At 43.4% G+C, this 17,856-nt stretch overlaps 1 protein-coding gene across 3 annotated transcripts in view; it reads left to right on the top strand.

The window, feature by feature from the left end:
* Positions 1–17,856, top strand: part of JPH2 (junctophilin 2) — a 126,591-nt gene that overhangs the window by 79,738 nt on the left and 28,997 nt on the right. For all 3 annotated transcript variants that reach the window (XR_009763409.1, XM_061631400.1, XM_061631399.1), the window contains exon 3: positions 16,212–16,330. Coding sequence is in view for 2 of the 3 variants with exons in the window: in XM_061631400.1 (XP_061487384.1) it covers positions 16,212–16,330 (119 nt within the window). In the remaining variant the exon portion in view is untranslated. The remainder of the gene's footprint in view (positions 1–16,211; positions 16,331–17,856) is intronic.

Genomic DNA, 17,856 nt, shown 5'->3' with positions numbered 1-17,856 from the left:
ATGTGAAATTACTGATCTAATAAAAATGTGTTATCTGATTTTACATATAGCTGTAACTGTGTTCAAGCATTTGATAAAACATGCAAAGGGTGAAATGGGGCAGAGGGGCACATGTAAGCCCCCTACCCTCAACATCTCCAGATGTAGCAGCTAATTTTAATTCATCATGCAATTAGCATGACTGTCTGAAGCAGTTTTTATAGTGTGTTTGAAAGCACCTAGAAACCTCCCATTAAGCAAGAACCCTAGCATATCAGGGTTTTCAATTGTGGAGAGAATTTCATAGAATTATAGAATAGTAGAGTTGGAAGGGGGCTATAAAGCCATTGAGTCCAAGCCCCTGCTCAGTACAGTTAAATGCAAGTTAAAGCACATCCAAAAGGTGTCCAGCTGCCTCTTGAATGCTTCCACATTGGAGAGCCCACCGCCTCCCTAGGTAATTGGTTCAATTGTCATAGTGGTTTAACAGTTAGGAACCTTTTCCTGATATTCAGCCAAAATCTGGCCTTCTGTAACTTGAGCCCATTATTCTGTGTCCTGCACTCTGGAACAATCGAGATCCTGGCCCTCCTCCGTGTGACAACCTTTCAAGTACTTGAACAGTCCTATCATATCTCCCCTCAGTCTTCTCTTCTCAAGGCTAAACATGCCCAGTTCTTTCAGTCTGTCCTCATAGGGCTTTGTTTCCAGTTCCCTGATCATCCTCATTGGCCTCTTCTGAACCTGTTCTAGTTTGTCTACATCCTTCTTAAAGTGTGGTGTCCAGAACTGGACGCAGTACTCAAGATGAGATTTAGCCAGTGCCAAACAGAGGGGAACTAGTACTTCATGCAATTTGGAAACTATACTTCTGTTAATGCAGGCTAAAATAGCATTTGCCTTTTTTTGCAGCCACATCGCCCTGTTGGCTGATATATTCAGCTTGTGATCAACAACAATTCCAATATCCTTCTTGCATGTAGTATTGCTGAGCCAAGTATCCCGCATCTTATAACTGTGCACTTGGTTACTTTTTCCTAGGTGTAGAACTTTGCACTTATCCCTGTTAAATTTCATTCTTTTGGGATGATTGTGAAGAGATCTTGGCTCTCCTCTGTGTGACAGCCTTTCAGGTACTTGAAGAGTGATACCATGTCTCCCCTCAGTCCTCTCAAGGCTAAACATGCCCAGTTCTTTCAGTCTCTCTTCATAGGGCTTTGTTTCCAGTCCTCTAATCATCCTTGTTGCCCTCCTTTGAACCTGTCCTAGTTTGTCTGCATCCTTCTTAAAGTGCAATGTCCAGAACTGGATGCAGTACTCAAGATGAGGCCTACATAGTGCTGAATAAAGGGGAACTAGTACTTCACATGCATTTCTAAACATGTTCATTGGAACAAACTCAGACCTTTGTGCTAATCGTTCAGAGGTCTAAGGGGCATCTGGCATGCCTAGGAACATTTGGGTGGGGCCTGCATGCATGCTCTTGAACTGATCTCAATTTAACCTCTTGTGTGTTTAGGCAAATTCCTGAGCACATCTGGTGTTTCTGATTTTAAGCAAAGGAAGGTGGGTGGTAGATGGGTCTGGTAGGTATGGGATCTCCACATGCAAATTTGCATGGGCCCTTCATGTTCTTTTAATCTGTGGCCTACAAATACATCAACCAATATACCAGAGACAATTTTGGTAGTTACATTTGTGGCATGTACACACAGAGTGAGAGACAGCTGGGTAGGGGCTCATTTCTGACTTTTCATTGGATTTCAGAGGCATTCAGAAGCATTTTTGCTGCTTTCAAGTGCCTCTGAAGGTCAGCATGATCTCAAGGACAAGTAATTGTCCTGTTCCCAGACAGAAAAGGGGGAACCTTGCACAGTGGACAGGACCAACCTTTGTGGATTCCAGCTTTTAATCCTACATTGATTCTGCTGGGCTTGAGTGCAAGGTCAGCCAGACATCTGTTCACTGTGTGGGGCTCTTAGATATTGTCCAAATAACAGTTGCAGGACTCTGCTAATCCAAATCTCATTTACAGTTTAATGAAATCTGGATGTAGAAAGTCTCATAAACAATTGAAGGGAGACAGGTTTGTTGGCTTGTGGTCACAGCTAACTGGTCTCCAGTCAAGGGAGGAAGAGAGGAAGGAGCCCCTCTTGTTACCCATGTCTGGTGGGGAGTACACATCCATGTCTTTTCCAGAGGAGTTAGCCATGTTAGTCTGTGCAGCAAAAATGATGACTCTTGTGGTACCTTAAAGTCTGACAAATATATTATGGCATAAGCTTCATTAGATGCATTAAGTGTTTCCCTGAGCTGCTGGTATAAATACACATGGTTGTGGGGAGGATTTGTAAACAGAAAGGTCAGAGGGAAATGAAGTGTGGAAAGTACAGACAGTGACAATTACTTTTAAGTGCATCCATTCACAAAGCATGTATGGGTGATAACACAAACATCTTGGCCTTGGTAAGCTAATTAGCACATAAATTGAGGTCTATTGTCTGGATTCAAGTCACATATAATAGAATTGAACCCCTTGATAAGGCTCCATGCCTCTCTGTTGCACATCTTCCCCTATTCATATAGACCCTGTCCTGCATATACGACAACTGTGTATTAAAACTAAGGGTTCATCTGCTATGTAGGAGATGGACCAGTGTGTCAAATAGCCCCCTCTTGTTAAAGATGATTAGAGTTGGCCTCTGCACATGTTATGTGTGCTCTGATACTTTCTTGTAAACTAGGGCTAGTTTGAAAAATGGAAATGGACTGCCTTCAAGTCCGTTCCGACTTATGGCAACCCTATGAATAGGGTTTTTATGGTAAGCTGTATTCAGGGGTGATTTACCATTGCCTCCCTCTGAGGCTGAGAGGCAGTGAATGGCCCAAGGTCACCCAATGAGCTTCATGGCTGTGTGGGGATTTGAACCCTGCTCTCCCGGGTCGTAGTCCAGAACTCTAACCACTATGCCACACTGGCTCTGTAGGGCTAGTTTACAATGTTTGAAATTGTGGTAAAAGACTGTATTTCCTTTCATCCAGGTTCTCTTTTTTCCACACAAGGATAGTGCAATGAGTAAAGATCCTAGCTAGCCACTTGAAGTCAATGCTGGAGTGATTATGCTCTAGGCAAGCAGTAAGGATAGAGGAAAATTCAACTCAGTTTGCATTTATAGGTGAACCTACCTAATTCACACTTTCCGAAATAACACACAAACTGAAACACTGTCATCCTTTGAAATTTGCATTTCTTCAAATTTTGCAATACAGTTTGGACAACTAATGTATACAAAAATGCATATACTAGGGTAAAGTGTGTGCAAAATGCATTATATAAGGGAAAGCTGCTTTGCAGAAATGTGTATAATTGGCAAAATTGCATACAAAGATAGGTATATTAGGATCAATTTGTACTGAAATGCTGCTGAAATTTCATGAACACTTGTATTGTTTTTAAATGCAAACTGATATGGAAATGTGGAGAACTAAACTTAACAGTGGGAAAATGAGAAATTGAGAGAAACCATAATTGATAAATTCACCCATCCCTAGTGCCCAGTAGTGGGCAGAGCTCAGGCATATGTTTTTTATAAGACCCCGAAGTCCACCAACTGATGGCAGGTAAAAAATAGTGGCTTGAGGGCAGAACCAAAGGCAAAATGGTGGCTTGGGACACAGCTAATAATCAAATGATTAGATTAAAATCCATCTCATGAACTGTCTGTTGGGACCCTGGCATGGGGAATGGGGTAAGAGGATTTTAACCCTTTGCCCCCTTACGCGCTCTTGATCCAGTTCTTCCCCTGTGCTGTACCTGCAACTTGCATTGGGGGGGAAAACTCCCATTAGAATGAATAGAAAGTTTCCCAACTGGAAATATCAGGGGTGGGCCACTTGATCCAGATCGGAACCACAGCAAGGGGCAAAGCTCCCTACCACCACACCAGGGATCCAGTCTGTATTGGGACCTGCACTTGCAATTTTCTGCGCTTCCAAGCTGACAGGAGAGATGGAGAAGTCTCTCCTTCTGCAGGCAGAATGGAAGCCAGGATTGGGGGGTGGAGAGGAGAGGCTGTGTAACCTAGATAGGAATCTCTAAGGATCTGGTCTGTGGGCTGGAGTTTCCCCATCCCTGATCTAATCCATCCCATTAGGATATGGGAAATTTTCAAATTAGATTTCCCTTAGAATTTGCAAATGCATATCTGCGTTAGAGTTACACAGGTTAGGGATTCTAACACAAAACTGGAAAACCAACCAGCAGAGCTGCACAGAGACTCTGGTCAAATGCAAACACTTAATACTCCTAGCTTACAAGTGAGGAACACTGAAGCTGAGAGAGGAACAAGTAGGACACTGTTAGACGTGTCAGATATTATGGGGAAATTCAAAATGGTCTGTGTGACCTGGGAAAGACTGCCAGCGTCCATAAAGGAAGGACAGAAAGAAAATCAATCAACAAGTAAATAGATGTTCACGCTAAGTATTAATTTAGGGAACAGAACACTGAGTGTTACTTTCCCCTAGGATTGGCTGGGTGCCCATTTGTTCAATCTCTTACTGTGAAGTGTAGGCCTCTGTTTTTATTCAGAGGGAGGAGAGCTAGGCCTCTGAAGCCTGATCCAGTCATCTGGGAAAGGCAGGATTGGAGGGGACAGTGAAAGCTGTCATTCCCCTCTCACTTCTGGAGACCCATCATACTGCAGGGAGGTGATAGCCTCATGCTGTCCTCCCCTCCACACTCCTCCCTCCTGTCAATTCAAGGTAATGCACCTGGCATATGGTTGTGGTCCTGCTCCTGCATCTTACCACTTGCCCCTTGGGCTACCTGCCTCTTCCTCTGTTTCCTGCCCAAGCTGTAATGATGCCAGGTGCCATCAATTTCAGGGCACTATAGGCTATTTCTAAGCCAGGTAAACTTGTTATCAAGGAGCATAATGAGATGTGAGTTTAAGAAATTCCTCAACATGTGCACCCACATACGGAGAAGAAAGGCCATGCTTGCTATACTACAATAGATTTAATGTGTGGGATTGCTGTGATAGGGGAAGTTGCTCAGCTCCCCCATGTACATTAGTACTTTTGTTCATTGGGAGAAATCTCCAGTTAAATGTGTTGACTAATCATCCAATGAAGGCCAATACTATGGGAGGAGAGGTATTGTGACAATAAGTACTGGTTTGTTTCACAGCAGATTGATTTATTTCAAGGTCTGCTGCTTGAACGCAACAACTGATGCGAGATGAGTGCCAGTTAATTAATTAATGTTTATTTGCAGATTTATATGATTGGGTCACACTTAAGGAAAGCCTTCTTAAACAAAAATGTGTTTAATAGCTGTCTTGACTATCCAGACACTAGGCACTTGTGCGATTTCAGTTGGTAACTGATTCCAGAGGGCTGGAGCAGCAACACTAAAAGCTTGGTTTCTAATACATACCTCTGGGGCATACAGTATTCTCCGTAGTGCCTCATCTGAGGAGCACGGTTGCCAAATAGGCATATATGGGGCAAGGCTGTCGTTTAGGTAACCTGGCTTCTAAGAAGAATATATAAAACATGTGGTGACCCAGTCCTTGAGTTTGCCGAGTTTGCAGGCTCAACTGTAAATATGACAACTTAGTAAGTAAATCATAAGTGGTGTAGTTCCCAGGTACTTTAAGGACCTCCTACTCCCACATGAGCCTGCCAGTGTATTAAGATCAGTCTCTGAGACCCTTCACCAGGTCCCCCTGCCTTCGGAAATGAGGCAGATGATGACCAGGACAGGGTGGCAGTCATTTATTTGCGGGGCTGACAGAGGACAGTCATCTATTTGAAGTTGTCCCAAGTTTGAAGAACAAGTCTGGTTTAAAAATAAAGGGCCCTAAGAAAGGAGAGCAGAGGGCTTGAAGATGCCCATCAACAGTTAGCAACTGGATAGCAGATTGAGCTGGCACACACAGGTCACACACGGTCACAGGTCATACCCGGTCACTATGGTGAGATAGATTATATTTCTGTTTAAATTATAGTTATTTTTAAATGTGCACCTCTACATATAAATTAAGCAATGCAAATTGTATGCAAATCTGTGACCTTGTTTGTCCTCTCTTCTGAGGATGCCTTTTCTTTGTTTTGGCAATGGGCAAGTGGCCACCAGCCTCCTGTGTTATGCACTCTAGCTGCAGAATTCCTCCCCAGGGAGATTATTCTGGTGCCACAACTGTTTTGCCTTCATTGTCATGTGAAAATCTTTCTATTTTCTGAGGCCTTTTAGAGCTTTTGAGTTTACTCTCTCTACTTTCATTGGTAGAGAGCCAGTGTGGTGTAGTGGTTAAGGTGCTGGTTCGAATCCCCACACAGCCAGAAAGCTCACTAAGTGACCTTGGGCCAGTCACTGCCTCTCAGCCTCAGAGGAAGGCAATGGTAAACCCCCTCTGAATACCGCTTACCATGAAAACCCTATTCGTAGGGTTGCCATAAGTCAGGATCGACTTGAAGGCAGTCCATTTTCTTTTCCACTTTCATTGGTTTATGGTGTTGTGCTTTATATTTCTTCCAGTATTGTTTGTACTAATTGATTTTACTCTTTGTTAATATATTTTTAATGTTGGAGTAGAACTTGGGAGATCACAGTTCAAATCCCTACTCAGCCATGAAGCTCACTGGATGACCTTGGGGCAGTCACTGCCTCTCAGCCTAACCTACCTCACAGGGGTTGTTGTGAGGATCAAATGAGGAGGAGAACCATGTATAACACTTGGGCTCCTTGGAGCAAGGGTGGGGAATCTCAAGCCAGGAACCAAAGCTGGCCCTCCAGGTCTCTCTGTCTGGCCCTCAGGTTGCTTCCTAGGCAACACCCAAATCGCCAGGCTCTCAGCTCTGCTCCCTCCTGGAGTGCTTTTTTTTAAGCTGGAGTGTGACCTTGAACTGTGATAATGGCCTCTTGCTCGCCTGGATGGAGGACTGAAAGATTGTATGGAGTGTAGGAGGTATATGTAGAAGCTTATGACTTTTACTGCACAGAGATAAATGTCACACCTGTTGCTCTGCCCATTTTTCTCTTGTCTCTGGCCTGCCCAGCCCTAGCATGTGGCCCTCAAAAGGTTGCTTTCTTTTTACATCCCTAGCTGTCAGTCTTCTATTGGAAAAGCTGTCCAGTCCAAGTCCAGACAACTTCTTCAAGATAAGGAACCATAAAAGGGTTCCTTGAAGTTTACACATCAACGGTTAGCACCTGCACAGGAGAATGAACAGGCACACAAGTCTACCTAGCTTGCACAAAGCTTACATGGCAGATAGACTACGTCGGGTCTTTTATTGAGCATTTGTTCTGATTTGTTTATGGGGTGGATATGCAACAATGAGCATTCACTCTACATTCATGCTTGTGGGATGTTTATACATTAATAATTCATTTACCCCATAGTTTTCAGTGCATTTCCCCATCACTTTCCTCATTGCAAAAGTCTGTTTGCTTTCTTTAGTGGATTTGTTGTTCTAGAACAGCAAAGCACTTTAATCCACTTTAACTGTGCAAACTTAAAGTTCTGATATGCACTTGAATTCCTCCTGCAAGATAATGACACTTTGGAGGTGCTCCTAGTCCCAATCTACCCCATTATGGTGACATGTAATTGGCCATCCTGCTAGCTGCCCCAGACCATTGATGGTGGCTGTGCCTCTTTCATCCCATAAGATCTGCATTTTGATCTCGTACCAATACAAGTTTAAATTTACTGCCCATAATTTGTTATACAGCTGACTCCCATCACCGCCTCTCTCTCTCAGTTCCTTACGCTAAGCACAAACAGTATTTCAGTCCTTGTTTATAGTAGGAAGACTTAACTATGACTTCTCCATCCATCCCTGGCTTTGTCTATTGTTGCTTTTTTGTGTATGTGCTTAAAAGGAAGATATCGCTTAAGGCGGACTAATGCAATTGTGATAGGTTCTAGACAGCAGCTGATAAGCATTAAATACAGCAGCCTTTGAGGAAAGAACCCTTGTGCAAGGAGACGCCTGAAGATTAGCATAATAAGGGATCATCTGATGTTATTGCCAAGTTGTTTCTCTGCTGTCATTTTTCTGGAGTCACTAAGGACTGAGGAAGGCTGACCTTATAGTTATCAACGGAGAAACATGTTGCCTGCTATTTGAACTTCCATTGAGGTAGCTGTGTTATGTAGATGGAATACTAGGTGTTTTGAATAAAAGCAAGAGAGGTGTTTGCACCATATCACAACCTTCACTTTTTTGTTAATGCACACTTTTAAAATTAAATGATCCAGTTATGCTAGGCTCTATTGCAATGTTGCCACTTGTGAAAATTAGTCAAGAAAGAATAATGAACTGCTTGCTATTTCCCTAAATTACCACCATGAATCACTGTAAGTCAGTTTCTACATAACATCAGGGATATGTTCTTGTGTTGCAAAAATAAAGAATTGTTCCAGGGTCTATGCAGCCACAGTGTAATAGGTGAGCAAATAACATATTGGCAACTTCCATGCTTTTCTATGCTCATTTTTTAGCATTGAAGATTGCAAGGGTTGCCAGGTTCATTTTTGTCAGATATGATGTAATGCCATCTTGCAGAGCTGTTTCAAGATATAGATTGAGGCGAAACAGTGATCAGGTAGGGGCAGAATGGATGACTGACCTATGTGACATACAAAGACATTTCATGAATTCAATTTTGTTACTGCAAGTCTACGTACTGGATATTCTAGTGCATGTAACCTTGATAGTTACTAGTAGTGTTGTGCTAAAACCTGCCCTCCAATTTCTCAACGTATTTATTTCCCTGAAAAATACGCTTCTGCTTTTCTGCCTCATTTTCAGGATGATTTAGAATTTTATAATTTTGGTGGGTATGGACTTGAGTTTATCTTATTGATGCAAGGTTCTCATGGAAGGTGTGTATGTATTCCTTTCCATTAAAACATTTCTCTAGCATTCTGCAGCCTCCCCGGCTAGCTGTGCTTCCAGATCTAAAGAAATCCCACAGGAGTTACCCCATGATGTCTTTTTCTGAGCTTTAATCAACACAACAGGAGGTTGGGGAGGGTGACTGCTGAGTGTCTGAGAGTGGTGCACTTGCTGATTTTGCTTTCAAGCAGTGGTGGCTGGTGGCTCCATGTCAGTGAGGCAATGAAATCCACTCCAGGTTTTAGTCTGAACTTTTAGTCCTTGAAAGTTCAGACTAAATTCTGGAGCAGATTCCACTGCCGCACAGCCATGGTCACCAGTCACCACTGTTTTTAAGGAGGTCCTTCTTGTTATCCTATAAAAAGCCTTTCCACGCTGATTTCTTTAAAAATAAAAAGATTTCATTGAAATAAAAAGACAAGGCACAGCTGGCAGGAGCACAACAGACTGCCTCCCCAATTCCTGCTCTTAGAGAAAAGCTTAGCCAAAGACATTATGGGGTTTTCAGGAGGTGAAAGCAGCCGATGAAGGCCTCATAATGCAGTCCACTAGAGAATGAAATTTGTAGAATGAAATAAAGAGCACTCACAAAACCCCTTGGCCACTTTGAAAGTAGGGTAAGCACAACACAAAACCGGCATCCCATCCATGAGAATTTCACTAACATTTTCTCTTCCTTTTGATAATTTTCAAATGCACTTTTTTCATTAATTGATGGAGAATGGTTAAAAAACACAGAGGAAATTTCCAGCACAACAGTAATTACTAGAGAACAAAAGGGAACGGAAAGATTCACAGACATTTTCTGGAATTCACAAGGCCAGTTAAACAATATCTTCATTAAGACCAACCAGATTAATGCAGTATGTGAAGTTTTGAGTTTTGCCGTTTTTTCTTGGATTTTCAAGAGAAAAAGAAAGGGGGGGGGAATAGGTGCTTTTCATCAAAGACACAGTGGATTGCTTATCTTCTGGGCTTTATAAAATAGATCTAGACAAAGGGATTGTAGAACAATAGTAATAAGGAATGTATCGTGTTTTCCTTGTAAAGTGCAAGAAACATTTTGGGAAATCGATTTCAGCACCGTTGCTTTGAATTGGGAGAAAGGTCATAGCTCAGTGGTTCAGCACATGTTTTCATGCAAAAGGTCCTAAATTTAATCCTCGGCATCTTTAGATACGGCTGGGGAAAACTGTCTCAAACCCAGGAGAGCTTCTGCCAGATGAAGTAGACAGTACTGAGCTAGATACATCAGTGGTTGGACTGTAAGGTAACTTACTTATCTTCCTAATTCTCTTCGTAAATAAGTAGGCATACTGTAATCGCCTCCCCCAAAATGTGGCATTTCTGCCTCATACAAGCTAGGTAACATTTTGTCTCAATCAGCATGTAGTAGCTTCTGCATTTGGAAATTTAAGGATGCCTCCAGACTATTTTGCAGGAAGGATTCAAATGCATACTGGAAATGTAGGTTTGTGCAATTAAAGTGGATTTTGGCTGCAATCCAGTACATGTCTACTCAGAAATAAGCTCCACTACGTTCAATGGGACTTACTCCCAGGTAAGTGTATTGGATTGAAGACTAAAGCTGTCTGTCATCCTAGTACAACAAATCCACTTTTAAAAAGAAACTGGCATTTTGCAGTTAGGAAAGTGATGGGAAAATAGATTGAAAAGTGTGGGATGAATGAATGATTAACAGAAAGCTGTGCAAACACCAGCCAAGCAAAACAGGATGAAAGCTCATTATTGTCTAACCTCAAACAAATCAGAACAAATGCATGCTAAAGACGAGACATAGTCGAACCACCTTACAAGCTTTGTGCAAGTAAATCAGATTGAATGCTGAATCAATAGGCCATCTGGAGCAACCTGTTGCTTCCATATATCTTTGCCTCCTGGTACAGTGGTACTCCTGGTACTCTGGCAGCTCTGGTTGGGTTTATCATGCTGTGCCTCTCCTCAGTGAGTTTCTTTGGACAGTTAAAGCTTTCACAAGCGTCTGGGTAAAGATTGATTTCCATCTTGTGCTGCTTATCCTGGACACTCTGAATCCAACATCAGTTCTTCAGGCACAAAAAGACATAAGTATGCCACAGGGCCTCCCACAGATTACAGTGGAATTAATCACACTGATTATATACTACCAAAAAAGGAGATGCTCTGTCTGTTTACAGTTTCTTGGGGGCCTTCTGTGAGCTGTCAGGGCTTAAAACCGCAGATTTCTACCTCCTTAGCCAAATGTCTCCAAATGCTTGCAGAGCTGGAGGGCTTCTTTAAGAGGATGCAGGGTGCTGAAAACATTCCCAGACAGGACTGCCCTCAAAGGACAGTGATATCTCTCAATGGGTTAATAGGGAGAATCGTACCTTCGGTACAAAGGAAGCTGAAGTGTGGTGGGATTTGTGCGTCAAGAAACAGAATGTCCTTCCAGTTATCTAAATAACATTGCTGGGGGCCAGAGAGGGATGTTATGCACTAAGTGATTAATGTGAGATTCTTAAAATGTTTCATTAGGATGTAGGTACCAAAGTGCCTTTGAAAATTTCACGTCTTCACATAGCACATAGTTAACCTAGGGCAGAGGTCACCAACATGGTGCCCTTCAGATGTTGTTGGACTCAGACTCTGTCAGGCCTGGTCAGTGGTCAGGGATCCAAAAACATCTGAAGGGCAACTTGGTGACCTTGGTGGAAGGGATTGGTATGCCCCTGCAATCTCACTCCCCATATCTACACATTTGATATACCCTTTTGGTTGCCTGAACAGGATGATTCACAATACCTTTTGGACCGAGATGCCAGAGAGTGTGGGGAGAGAGAAGAAGGAGCAGCTCTGCCAAATCAAAACTTATGTCTCTAGCGCTTAAGGGAAATGCCAAGATCAGAAAGAGGAAGAGGGAGTTCCATTGCAATGGACTAGCTTGTAATTAGAGGGAATGATTTTACCAGCACTCTCCTATCCCAGTACTTTGGAGGTGTTGGAAGTGGGGCAAGAGCAACTCCTGTTGGGGTTCTTTCGTTTGTATTCCAGAAGGAAGACAGAGTTAGGGTCCTCCAGCTGGATAGGCTTGCTTACTTTTACCTGTGCTCTTCTCTACCTAATTTCCTTCTGTTGTAAACTGATATGCTCAGGGAAGCTGACCTGCCTCTCCTTCCTTTGTCATTTTTCTTTGACTGTCATAGGAGAGAGGAGACATCTTTGTCTTTGTTCTCTCTCCTCAGCCATGAGGGCAATACTGAAGTCTGGGCATTGCACCTTCAACTTAGCTAGTTAGTTAGAACTAGGTATGTCTTATCTATGTATTTCTATAAATAAAGTAGCTTTTCTTATTTTACTAAGTCTTAAGTCTTAGTGATCTAAAAGCAGGGTAAAGGCCTGTTACTTAGGTAAATACACACACTGGCACACACTCAGCTCAGACACTTCTTTTCCAAAGTCCTGAGGTTTCGTGGGGCCACTGCTGACCTTCAGATTAAATTTGCTGCATCTAAAACTTGAAATTGATATCTTTCCATTAGGCACAGGAATAAATCTGGGTTTACTGGCACTGAGTGTACCCTGCAACACCCCACAGCACACCTTCCAGGGGGCTGAAAGACGATCACCCACTGCTATTTTCTGAAAACGATTCTGGAGATAGGATCAGAACCACTGTAAAACAGTGCCTCCAATACTCATCTCACCAAGTTGGCCCAGAAGGATACCATGGTCAATGGTATCAAAAGCCACCAAGGGATCAAGTAAGAATAACAGGGTTGCACTCCCCCTGTCCTTCTCCCTATAAAGGTCATCAATCAGGACGACCAAGGCCTATTCAGTCCCATTACCAGACCTGAACCCGGTCAAGATAATCTGTTTCATCCAAGAGTACTTGCAATTGCTGTGCCACAATCCCCTTGATCACCTTCCCTAAAAGCGGGGTATTTGCAACTAGGTGGTAGTGTCACAAACCAATAGGTCCAGGGTGGGATTTTTCAGAAGCGGTCAGATCACTACCTCTTTCAGGGTGGGTGGAACCACTCCCTCCCACAACAACATGTTGACCGCACCCTGGATCCACTCAGTCAAACCCCCTCAGCAAGCTTTAATAAGCCAAGAAGGGCAAGGGACACATTGCTGGCTGCATCATCGCAGGCACCTTGTCCGCATCATCAGGCCACATCAACTGAAACCAATCCCAAGAAGTTGCAGTAGATGTTACACTGGCCACCTCACTGGGGCTACAGTAGATTATGGGGCATCAAAACTGCTACGGTGGCAAGCAACTTTACCCTCAAAGTGCCTTGCAAACAATTCACAGTGGGCCTCCAAAGGTTCTAAAACTTCTTTTCCTGGAGTTGATGTCAACAGACCCTTGACAATACAGAAAAGCTCAATTGGACATCTACTTGAGGATGTGATAGTGGCAGAGAAGTGGGCATTTTACTTGTGCCCTATCAGCCTCACAGCATGTCTTTAGCCACTTGCACTTGAGCCGTTATCCAGCCTGTTTCATTGCCCTAGCTTACTGGTGTACCAAGGTGCAAAACGGGCTCCACAGTGCGGGGGAGGGTGCTCAGGGGCAACTATGTCAAGAGCCCGACATGCCTCGCTGTTCCACAGTGTGACAAGGGCTTCAACAGGGTCATCTGCTCTATCTACTGGAAACTCTCCCAGGGCATTCAGGAATCCTGTGGATTCCATTAGTCTCTGGGGGTGGACCATCTGCCACCTCTGCAGGGGAGGATTGGAGCCGTAAGTCTAAACTTCACCAGGAAGTGGTCTGACCATGACAATGGGGTGACATCCACCACCACCCATCTCCAGACCACCCCTTCATCTGGAGCAAAAACCAAGTCGAGGGTGTGCCCTGCCCTATGCTTCGGGCCGGTGACAACTTGAGACAAGCCCATGATCGTCATGGAGACCATTAAGCCCCAAGCCAGAACACTAGAGGCAGCCTCAGCATAGACATTGAAATCACCCAGGACTATTGTTCCAGGCTCCTCCAATACCACAGCCAAGATAGCCTCCGCCAGCTCGGTCAGAGAAGCTGCCGGGCATCAGGGTGTACAGTACACCGGCAGCAACCCTAGTTTACTGTCTCCTTGGCCCGACACCAGGTGGAGGCCCTCACAGCCAGTTCCAAGACAGAGTGGTTTTCTGGTGATAGATATGGAAGTTCTGTAGACCACAGCAGCTCCTTCCCACCCAAGTATCCAGGTGGGCAAAGCTAAGTCAGATCAACTCCTCCCAGCTCACCCACCCAGGTCTCGGTAATTCACACCTAATCAGTTTCATCCATGATCAGATCATGGATGAGAGTGGTCTTATTGCAGATGAGCGACGAGGAACCCATCCATGAGAGGAGTGGGAGCGAGGAACAAAGCATAGATAGCATTGTCCTCGTCTTATATGGTATTTCACCACCTTCCCATCACCATACCTCCCTCTATCCATGATCACTGAAATTGGGAGGCATCACCAATGTTCTTCCTTACTAAGACTTGTCCTAAACACCTGATATGGACACCAGAGCCCACCAACAAACCTACCTGAATCAGTTATTCCAGTAGGCTACTGAGAGAATTGAGAACAGTCAGACCCACTCAATAACTTTCACACAGAACACATCTACTCCCCCTATCTCACATCCAGGGAGGGCCAGCCTTCTGCTAGTTGCAGACTCTCACTCTGAAGACTTCTGGTGACTTTCTCCTATTGTTCAGTTCTCTGCACAGGCACCCTTTGTAGGAACTACACATGCACCATATACCCTTCCCACTACCAATCTCTAGATTGGTTTTAAAAAAATAGAAGGACCTAGCATCCTTACCTTCAAGATTCCCAAGGAGTAACCCCACCAGCGGCAGACCCGCAGCCCAAGGGCAGCCATGCTTTTATGCCCCCTGACCCAGCCAGGCACTGATGCAAGTAGCTGCAAGATTGACTGCAGCCTCTTTCTGGAGTCAGGGTCAGGCAGGGGGTCCCAGTCCTTGCAGCACTTACCTGGGACCTCAGCTGTTTCAAGAGACAGCAGGCAGGCAGGCAAGCACCCAAATACTCAGGTACTCACTCCCAGGGCAGGTCTTCTCCAGTCCCCCAGTGCTGCAGCTGTTCCCCACTGCTTTTCTCAGTGATGATTGCTTGATACAAATGGAAGACATCTGTAATCTTTATAATTAGAAGAACCTGGGAGTTTGGTGGTTTTTCAAGCAGACTGCTAAACACACTTGAGGTGTCATGCCAGTATAAACCTTTTAGGGATCAAATTGCAAGTTACTTTCTAAATATGACAAGTAATTGTAGGTAGCAAATGTTTTAGCTTTATGGATAGTAAACAAGGAACTATATTAATGGAAATTGAGAGTATAACAAGATAATACCTCGCATTAACATACTCAATGGGACCAGAGCAAGTACGTAAACCGAAAATGTCCTTAAAGTGAAGCACTACCCTTTTAAACTTTTTTTACCTCTCCTTCATGCGGAGCCTCAAAGCCCCACGCTAAAGCCTCTACTGCTGCGCTGCTGTGACTCTCAGCTGATCGCGATCGTGCCTCCCAGCTTATTTGCGGTGTCACGATCGCATCTATTTCCACCCCCACGCACCGTTAAGTGTCCGTAAGTGTGAAGCAAGCGTATGTAAACAGGGGCATGGTGGAGTATGGAGTATGTCTGTAAAAGCGAGTGTACGTTAAGTGAAGGTCCGTATAGCGGGGTATTCCTGTATAATTTACCAGTAAATCTGTTAGTTGTGCATCTAGGATATGTAAAAGATTTAGTTCTTCCTAAAGACAGAGAAATGGTAGTACATTTATTGGCTACTGCTCATATGGTCATTAATTATAGTTAGAGAAAAGTAAATGCTCCAATACTGCAGGACTGGATAATGAAGGTATGGGAAGTGGTCCAAATGGTCAAACTGACCAATATAGTTAGAGTACGGGGAGGGAAACAAATTATTAACCAGTTTATTGAGGGGCAGAGTTTATCATGTACAAGAAAATGCCAAACCATATGCTTTGCTAAGAATACTACAATGTAAATATGTATTAATGTAATAAAAATACAAAAGCTGGCTCTTCTAATTAATAAGCTGGATAATTGTTTATCATATATAGTGATACCTATATTTTTTCTTTCTGTGTTATTCTTTATGGTGTTTTTATTTTAGTTTTTGAACAATTTTTTTTAAGCAAAGTAATCTGTATACAGGAATTGGCCATTGTGCAAGACTGTGACCATGAAGCCATTTGTTATGGAAGAGAATAAATGGCTGAGGAACTTGGTAGCCACTAGAGATACTAAATGCCATGATGGTGCTCTCTCCACAGGACTGCCCATGCCAAAGCCAAGTCAGAAGGTGCCGAGCAAGCAGCACTGGCAGCTAACAACGAATCCACTTTAGCCAGGTCAATGGCCAGGGAACTGTCTCCGGATTTCTATCAGCCAGGTAGGAAATGAAAGCTTTTCCACTCCAGCTCTCACTTACTGCCTCTCATCAACAGCAAGATACTAAGCAGAGTAAAACCAAAGGCCAAACTAGATGTTACTGTGGCACAGTACATACGTTGCAATTCTTAGAAGTGTTTGAGGAAGAATATTTAAAATGCAGCGTGCATGAGTTGAAGAGGGGTGTGGGACCCTTTCCCTCATGCTTTTCTCAGCAGACTGCATCTCCAGCTCTTTTTTTCCTGGTAACAGAAGTAACATCTGCATGGAGAAAAATGTTTGGGGAAGAGGATTCTCAGAGGGAAACTGCAGGCAAAGGAAAGGCCATAGGTGAGTGCTAGAGAATGTGTTTGGAAGCTCAAGTTCCCAGGGTCACATTTCCAGCATCTCCAGGTATGGCTGGGAATGTCCCGTGCGAAACCCTGGAGAGCAGTTGCTACTCAGTGTAGGCTGTACTGAGGTAGATGGACTAACGATCCAACTCTGTGTAAGGCAGATTCCTATATTCCACACTTAAAATGGTACTCTTATTCTTTATTAGACTGAGCACTGCCCAGCCAGGTCAATGACAGCATGTGGCTTTTCTAGCCTAACTGGGCCCTGTGCCAAGTGAAAAACAAGATGGCAATAACTGCTTGATCCTGTCCTGTGCTGTAGGCCATTTCCTAAGCATGCTTTTCTGGCAGGATTGTAGCTATAGGAGATGTAGTTGCTGAATCTTACCTGGTATACACTAGGAATGTCAGAGAATTTCAATGAAAACAGGAGTGGGAATTGCTGATGTTCACTTATTCATCACATGTTCACAATGAAAAGCTATCCAGCAAATAGGATCAGTATTTGCTGTTGTTACCTTCAGTCTGCAAATAATACTTTTGCATTTCATTTGTGTTGATATGAATGGAGTGGAATAACATAATGACAACATAAGTTATGTTTGTTGTTGTTGTTATGTGCCTTCAAGTCGATTATGACTTATGGCGACCCTATGAATCAGCGACCTCCAAGAGCATCTGTCATGAACCACCCTGGTCAGATCTTGTAAGTTCAGGTCTGTGGCTTCCTTTATGGAATCAATCCATCTCTTGTTTGGCCTTCCTCTTTTTCTACTCCCTTCTGTTTTTCCCAGCATTATTGTCTTTTCTAGTTATGTAATATACATAATTAATTAAATTATGTAAGTTATGTAATTTCACTGCAGTGGATAGCAAGATAAATTACATACTTTTTGGTGGAAAATGAACCATAGTGGAACAGAAACAGTACTGCATATGATGAATATATGGCGACATGGAAAACAATGTCTTCTTACATCCCTAGCCCAGACATGGGATGAACTTGCTACCTATATTGATGGATAGTTAGATGATCTCTCTCGCCTGAAAACCTATTTCTGAGTAAACATGCATAGGATTGTACCGTTTAGTATACTGTCAATAAGCCCTTTGCTATCCACTAAATAAGGAGTGGGGAATCAGTAGCCCTTCAGATGTTTCTGCATTAAAACTCCCCTTATCTCTGACCACT

The sequence above is a fragment of the Rhineura floridana genome, chromosome 6 (genome assembly GCF_030035675.1).
Source record: "Rhineura floridana isolate rRhiFlo1 chromosome 6, rRhiFlo1.hap2, whole genome shotgun sequence".
Classification (NCBI taxonomy): domain Eukaryota; kingdom Metazoa; phylum Chordata; class Lepidosauria; order Squamata; family Rhineuridae; genus Rhineura; species Rhineura floridana.
Note: the sequence above shows the minus strand (reverse complement) of the source record. Positions and strands in the feature narration are given on the sequence as shown.